The sequence below is a fragment of the Crocodylus porosus genome, unplaced genomic scaffold (assembly GCF_001723895.1).
Source record: "Crocodylus porosus isolate Cpor-Errol unplaced genomic scaffold, CroPor_comp1, whole genome shotgun sequence".
Lineage (NCBI taxonomy): Eukaryota > Metazoa > Chordata > Crocodylia > Crocodylidae > Crocodylus > Crocodylus porosus.
Window position 1 is genome coordinate 14,973,906 of NW_017728909.1, and position 8,315 is coordinate 14,982,220.

The 8,315-nt window shown below is 44.5% G+C and overlaps 1 protein-coding gene across 1 annotated transcript in view; it reads left to right on the plus strand.

The window, feature by feature from the left end:
* The window catches only part of RIT2 (Ras like without CAAX 2), a 293,525-nt gene extending 286,435 nt beyond the window's left edge, over nucleotides 1–7,090 (plus strand). The window contains exon 5 of the mRNA XM_019531825.1: nucleotides 5,699–7,090. Within this exon, the coding sequence (XP_019387370.1) occupies nucleotides 5,699–5,926 (228 nt within the window). The 3' untranslated portion in view covers nucleotides 5,927–7,090. The remainder of the gene's footprint in view (nucleotides 1–5,698) is intronic.
* The last annotated feature ends 1,225 nt before the right edge of the window (nucleotides 7,091–8,315 follow it).

Below are 8,315 nucleotides of genomic sequence, written 5' to 3' on the forward strand. Positions count from 1 at the left end.
GTTTCGTCACACTGCCGACTCATGTTCATCTTGGAGTCCACTAGGACTCCAAGATCCCTTTCCACTTCCGAGCCACCCAGCAGGTCATTTCCTAGGCTGTACTGTGCTGACACTTCATGCCATGGGCTTCCCTGGCACCGTGAGCTCTGGCACACTGTTGTGCCCTGTCACCTGGGGAAGGAAGCAGATGCCAATGGAAGAGGGAACCTAGAATCCTGCAACAGCTGGAATAATGGGGGAACGAGGGCCAGCAGGAAGTGCAGGAACCATAAACTCCTCCCTTGCAGACCACATGCAGAGAACCCTGGCTTGAACAGGAGGCTGCCCTTTGCTAAGGACTGGGCTTTTAAAAAAAAAAAATTAGCTGAGATGCTTTCAGGTTAACTGAAATAATTTGTGGGCTCATGTAGAATTTGGCAAAGCATTTCAAGTAAAAGAAAAAGGGATTTTTTTTTTTAAATCAAAACATTTCATGTGGACAATTTTGAAATGAAACATTTTGACACCTATGAAACAACATTTTTTGGAAAGGTGGTTGAATTGAACTCTTAACAAAGGATAGAAAGACAGCTCTTCCTGAAAGCAAAAGGCACCTTGGCTGATGGAATGAAATGTTTCATTTGAACTCAAAATAATACTACCACTTTTGATTTGTTTTGTGTGATAAGGGGAAAAAAAAAAAAAAGCAACAAACCAAAAAAACCAAAAATGTTAGTACTGGTCAACCTGGCACAAGATTTTTATTTTCTCTGTGATTTTTTCTCTCCTGCTCCAAATCTGAATTTTTTGCTGTTTCTAGAACCAGCAATGATATAGCCTTCAGGCTAAACTGAGCTGATTTCCTTTTGATCCTGATTTTCCCATTGGTAGCAGAGATTTTGGTGTTCAGTGGCAGGGATAAGACAGGGAGTTTGTACATGTAAATGTTGGAAGAATGACAGGAGGTGTAAACCTTTCTTTCTTCCCTTTCTTTGTTATAATATTCCAGGCCATAAATATTATATAGGTAAACAGTGACAGTTCTGCTAGTTCTAGAAAAGCAGAAAGATTGATTGATTTTCCTATCATATTTGATTCTGCTCCGGTTTTCTATTGCATCTGTGTGATCCAAGCAACATTTCAAAAGTAAACTGAATGCTCTTGCTTCACGCAGGGACCTACTCTGAAACCAACTGGGTATGTAGGGCAGATCTAAATTGGTCTACATCTGTCTCCCCTTTTTCCCCCAGTGCAAAGGAGAGGGGAAAGCAGGCAAAGGGGGAGCTCAGAGGGGGTCATCTCAGACTTCACTAGGCCTGATCCTCTGCTGGTGTGAACCATGGAGCCACAACCATGCTGAGCCCAGAGCAGATTTCCTATTGCTCTAAACTGTGTCAGGTCTGAACATCTGGGACTCAAGAGACCAGGCACCAACTCAGTATGGTCAGGGCTGTCCCTGACACGGCTAGAACTGCAGCTGGCAAAGACAATTCCACCCTGACCTCCTCTTACCACTATTAAACCCCTATTATTCACCATTATTTCTGTCAAGAGACCATCCACTGAAAACCAGTTGCAAAGCCAACAGGCCTCTTTCTGCTGCAACTAGTGGCTTTTGGATATGTTCCATTTTTGTCCTCGAGTTTTGCCATTGAGGCCCAATACATCCTGTAGCAACTACTGTCAGATGGGTTCAAAACGAGGGTTTGAGGTCTGTAATTGCTACTCAGCTTCCCGTTGCAAAGTTAATGAGGGTGGCTCAGCTGGAAAGCAAAGTAAGAAATGTTTAGAAGTATCCTTGCAACTATTATCATTCCACCTGTGGTCTGCATGAGCTCCCCATGGCAACCTGGAGCTCCTAATGAGTGGCGGACAGCAGGAGCTGTCTCCGGCAGACTGCACTGATTGCCACTGCGGCAGGTGCGAGGTCTGCAGGAGAGGGGAGTGGGTGCAGTTTATTGCTGTCCTGTTCAGAGATGCCCCCAACCCTGCCAAAACGATGTAGCTACATTTGTTAGTGCTAACTCTCCGAAGGAAGCACGCTTGAAGTTGCGACTGCCGCTACTCCAACAAACACTGCCGCCAAATTAAAGGCAGCACAGTCTGATCCTGAAGGAGATGTCTTGGCTGATGACAATCCAAGGGCACAGGTAGAAAAAAAATAATCTGTTTTCTTTGTTTAGTCTCTTCCCCTGAAGTACAGACACTGTTGTGTTCTTCGTCCGATGGAGAGAATGATTGCCAGCACCTCCCAGCCTTGGCGTTTTGCATTGTCCTTTCGGTTGTGCAGGAGCTGACCTCAGTGCGGAGCTGGCTGTCTTAAAGATGGCAGCTCATCCATCACTGCCTCCGCATGCTGTCAGTGCTCCATTTAATCTCACTTGTAATTTTCCAGGGGAGGTTTGCAAAAGCCACAAACAGAATTTTAATGCTGTAAAATGCCATTTGGAGCCAGTAAATATTTCCTTTCCTAATGAGGTTGTGCTGCATCCCAGCTGCCTGAAGTATTTGGAGATGGAACATGCCCCAGTTCAGTTGAAGCCTCATGCACTGTTTGCTCAACTGGATGCTTTACAAGACTGAAAAGGGGGTCTATAGGCTTCTTTATGTGTTCCCCACCTTCAGCCATCTATTCATGCAATCCCAGTTGGACTCACAGGGCCATGCTTTCTTGTGAATTGAGAGGCAGGGGAAGGCCGGTTCCCCCAACTCTACCCAGCGCATTCCTAGGCCCCACAGCTAACCTTCAGCATTTCAACCTGCTTTTCAGCTGTTCAGGCTTGCAGCTCAGTCTGCCTCCATGACTCCCAGATTTCAATGGGAGGATTCCTACAGGTTTCCAGTAAAATTGGTATCAAGCCCAGGGAGCCTGTATTAGCCCTCTAGCAATGCCTCTTTTCAGTTCAGTGCCCATGCTAGCTCCTTTACTCTCCCATGGGTTTCAATCCTTTAATATGACTGGATTTTTCTTTGGAAATCCATCATGGACTAATCAATCAAAGGGGCACCCATGAGAGTTAGGAACATATCCTGTAAGTCCCCCCTACCCCTCTACTGCCACCGTCCACTGTTCCAACAGACTAGGACTCCCTCTACTAAACTGAATAGATGATTTCCTACCATTGCTGTGGAGCCAGTGGCAGCTGCTATAGCTTTGGGAGGAAAAATGAGGACAGACAGATACGTTATCCTCTGCTCTTACTGGGACCTGAGTCAAAGGAAGCACAAATGCGGGAAAGAGGGCACCCCAAGGCTATTGGAGGGGTTAGGGTAGAGAAATAAAGGCAGACATTTCTTAACTTTTGAGTGCTTGACTTTGAAAATTTAATGTTCTTTTAACAAAGTTTTGGGTCTGTATCAATGTATAAAACCATCAGTACAATTATAGCCCTGCTTAATGGTTTGCTCAGAACTGCAGTGTCTTTAACAAGCAAGAAAAAAAAAGAACAAAAAAATCTTCCTTCAACATGGAACAAGGCATAACAAGAAAAGAGAATGATTAAAAAGTCCAAAATAGACTAAAACAGTCTTCTGCTCAGACAATCAATTTCTCAATGGTGCCCAATAGACATATTGAATTGCACATTTTGCTTACACAGCTGCCGTGAGAAAAACAAGGACCATATTGCTACCCATCTCCTTTCGCTAAAGGTTGGCAATTATAGCAGTCGGAAAGCGATAACAATCTTTCACTGTGTCACTGAGTATTATTTAGGTTGGCACACAACTGCCCTGCTTACCTTTACAGTGTTTTTAATTGAATTAACATTAAGTGGAGTTTGAAAATGAACTTACTCACATTACAAATTGCAGAGCTCAATAGAGGGGTAACTGAATGGAAAATCTATGATGTGCGTTATGCAGGAGGTCAAAGGAAATAGTCTTCTCTGGTTGTAAAATGTATGACTGAACAGGAATGTGTGCACTTCCTTAAATATATCAATAAATAAAGATGTATGTCTGTGTGGATGAAATAGGTATATAAGAATTTCCATATTGAAATTCCTCCATGAAGGATTTCCATGTCTAGTCTGGTGTCCCATTTCTGAATTGTTCAGTATTGGAGGAAGAGCAAAGAACTCCAATAAATGGAAATTATGCTATAACCCAATCATAAGTGAATTTTCTTCCTAATGATAAACAGCAAGCGGTTGGCTTCTTCCCTGAAGCACTATGGTTTATATGCCTAATAAATTTAAATGGAGCACTGGCTGGATGCAGCTGGACTAAAGAACAAAAACAGACATAGCCCTGAGGTAGTCAATGAAAATTGATATTTCTCACAAGTTAGGATTTAGCATGATATTGACAGGGACCTCCCACAGTCCTCTTGTCTTATTATCCACATGGATTTAATGTTATTTGAATAAATCATCACAAATCGTGATATCTAAATACAAATAAATCCCCAAAAGCTGAGACGGCCACTCTGGAACCTGAATGTTCACCCTTCTATCCTAATGCTCAGTACGATGGAGGGAGATGGCTCAGAAGTTAAAGAGCTAAGGGAGCTGTTTTGAAGCTCTTGCTTTGCTGCAGACATCTTCGGTAATGTTAATAAAGTTCCTTAGGGACAGACCCAAAAAAGGGACTTAGGGGTCTGAAAATGAAGTGTGAAATGCATTTGGCCCTTGCTGTGAAAACCCAGAATCCCATGTTATGTACCTAGACTCCCTGTGCAGTATGTGGGAGAACAAAGGCATGTCAAAATGTGTCTGACACACCAGTTGGCCTATCCGATGCCCTTGGGTACATGGGCACGTGCTCACTTTGTTACTTTGAGCCACCACTCAATGAAGCGGTGAGAGGAAACAAGAGCATCAACTGATTTGGGGGGACAAAAAATGAAAAAAGGAGCATGCACATGGACTAGAAGTACAAAAATACTGTACCCTCAGGGGACACCAAGCAAAGCACTCCAGACAGCACCCACCAACTCTCAAAGAGAGGCAGGAGAGGTGAATGATTTTGAGCAGAGCTGACAATTGAATGCAGGGCTCCCGTATCCCGTGTGAGTGCTCTAAGCACCTGGGCAAAGTATCAAAGCATGTCTGTGCAAAAGGGCAACCATTCCACCCCTCTTCCTCTTTTAAGAAACAGGTAACCCATACTGAATTTTGCATGGACCCTGATTTGGTCTATGTGGGTTTGGCATTCACTGAGAACACCTATTAAACAAAGACCCACAAGGGAGAGGACAGAGGAACAACTCAGGATCCACCAAATAGACTTAGGGGCGCTCAAGGTCAACCTGTTCGACTTTCTGCTGATATTTTGACAAATGAGGAACTTTAAAGTTAAAAACAAATGGAGGTGCTTGTGGTATTCAAGTTCCCTTGGAGTTAGGCACAACCTGAACAGATAATCTTCTTTTCAGGATAATGATTATGTGTTTAGGAGTCTAAGCAACTTTTGGGGTCTGACTATGACTCTCTCTCTGGGCCTCACTTACCCATCTGTCAACAGATATCGCAACATCTCCAAGTGCTCAGAAGTTGTGGTGAGAGGGAAAAGCATAGAAGTGCCGCAGACAACTCCCAAAATCAACCCAGAGCATCCACTTGGTTGAGCTTGTCTTTGTGGCACGAGCTGTTAGCATGTTTGGCTGTTCACTAGTAGACTGAGGATTTAGGCCCATCCAGGGTTAGAGTTCCTGAGGGGATGAGCTTATGTCATGTGAGCCTGTTAGTGTTAATAACCTTTGCGTTTTATTTTGTAGGTCTCAACTGAAGAAGGTATGAGCCTAGCCAGAGAGTACTCCTGCTCCTTCTATGAAACTTCAGCTGCCCTGCGCTTCTTTATTGATGATGTCTTTTATGGACTGGTGAGGGAAATCCGCAGGAAAGAGTCCTCATTGTCCCTGGCAGAGAAGAAGATGAAGCGGAAGGATAGTCTGTGGCGGAAGCTGAAAGGATCCTTGAAGAAGAAAAGAGAAAGCACAACCTGATAGTACTTTCCATCCATCGACCTCTCAGGAGTTGATCACAGTCATCTGTAGCAATCCCAGAAGGCAGCATTTACTCAGCATCTCCAGGGCCCAATTCGGGAGTCCTTTGTTCCTGTTTTCATTCAGTCCTTACACAGAAACAACTTCCATCAGGCCCAGTTCATGGTTGTCCTATGGTCCCTTTGTATCCATGCAGCCAAAGGAGCCACACAGCAATCACACAGTGTACCACCTCCTCTTCTCCAGTGGAGGAGGCTTACTTATATGAAGTAAATAGCCAACAAAGTGAATATTTGACCTTTCCCTGCATGAGCCCTCAGAGCCCTGGTTATTCTCCAGTTGCAGTGAACCAAACCAGGACCCAGGGCCTTACCAGTCCCATCAACTCTAGAAGGAAAGCACAACCTGCTTCCTCTCTGTCCATGCAAGGGCCCCTGACCAGGAAAGAACAGATACAAGTTGGCTTCTGTGGGAGTTTTGCTGGCATAAGGACAAAGTTAGGACCATAGGACCTGACCTTGAACTTTACATGTATAGAGCGGTTAAGGGATGGATTGTGCTCAGCCCCTGGGTGCATGTAAAAAGGCCCAAGACCCAGTATGAAGCATCTTCATGGAGAACCTCAGAAGCATCACAGTCCTCTCTCTCAGTGAGAAGGTGGGGCAAGGATTGTACAAGTTGAGCACCCTAAAAGATGTGGGGTCATGGGCCCGGCTCTTCTTTATCTCCACCAATAGAACAGGATGGCTACAGAGGCACCCTGTCCCATCTATTAAAGGACGGTCCAGCAGCCTCATTCCCTGCACACCATAGAGAGATGGGAGACACTTGGGCTCCAGAGACATGGCACTTGCTAGAGCTCCCAGTGGAGCAATACCTTTTTCTACCACCCATAGCATAGAGCACAGTCCAGCCCTTTGCACTCTACAGAAGTACATTAGCTCTATGTCCCCCCATCTTGACCATCCAAGTGAATTGTTTCATCAACCAGTTGGAAAGGCCTTTATTTTTTAAAGTAGGTGTGGAGTAGATCATAGACTCTCGGTCTTATTTGATTTCTTTTAAATTTCCTCTTTTTAAAAGAATTTTATTCATTAATTTTACAGTAAACACATATACATTGTATTAAAAAAATAAAGATCATGATTTACATGACCCAAAGAATGGCGAGTGTGTGCGTTTTCTCCCAACATGGTATTATCCATGCATCCTCATCAGATTTTCATCAGCATATTTTTCTTTCATTTGAATAGGGAGTGAGTAAACTGGAAAACTGTCATCAAAACAGCACTATTGCCATGAAAATTTTGCATCACTGACAATAAAAAAGCTGATTTCCCCCTCAACAGCTGGGTTTTGCCATTAAAATAAAATGCTTCGGTGATTTTTTTCCCCTTATGACCAGCTTTGACCCCCAGGAGTTTGTCACAAAAACAAAACAAAACTCACATTGTAAATCTGTTTTAAGACTAATTTCTCCCCTGGGGGCGTGATTCACCAGGTAAGAGCTGGCATTAGAAATTAAGGGGCAGTTTTGCTTGTTGCCTCCAACAGTGAGAGCAGCAGTTGCTCTAGATATTGTTATTATTGTACTTATTACGTGTATGTACAACCATAGATCCGAGTCGGTGTGGGCAGTAGCCACATGCAAATCCCTGACCTGACAGCACAGAGCAACTCCAGGCCCTGTTTGATGCTGTAAGCAGGCAGGCATGCTCTTTGCTAAATGCTGTCCGGTGATTATTGCATCCACCCAGAAGCTGAGCCACTGGACAACTAACAGGGCAAAATTTGTGGAGAAGAAGGAGACCAAGCAAGGAGAGCGACTCTGCAGCACATTGATGGGCTCACCTGGATGCAATGGCAGGATCCCTCTCACCCTTCTTCTCACTCCATGAATCTTACACACATCTTACACGCTTGGCTTGACAGTGAGGCATTTGAAAGAGGATGGGTTTGGGGAACACTAGCCAGCCTAGCCCTTGGCCTGCTGATTAGGTTTTTCTCCTGGGAAGTGGGAGAAGTGGACTGGAGTCCACCCAGCTGAGAGGGCTCTGAAACCCAGGTATCGCGCTCCTTGGGTCCGTGCTTTAGCTACTGGGATCATGGGCAAAGGTAGGAGACACTACCAGTGTGGTTTGAGATTGAGCATAGAGGATGTCGTGCTTTATACTAAACTCGATGCCAGTTTTAGTTAGGCGTGTGTCTCCGCTTGGCTTTGAAGAGGTTCTTCCCACTCCATGACCCTCTGAATGCTCTGGACCCCAAGAGATTGGAAGTTGAAAGCAGATGACTTAGCTTTGAGGAGGTGACGTTAGCTCACACACACCAGCAAGTCTCCATGTTCATCACCAGCATGATCTAACTCACCCTTGAGACCACTCTACAG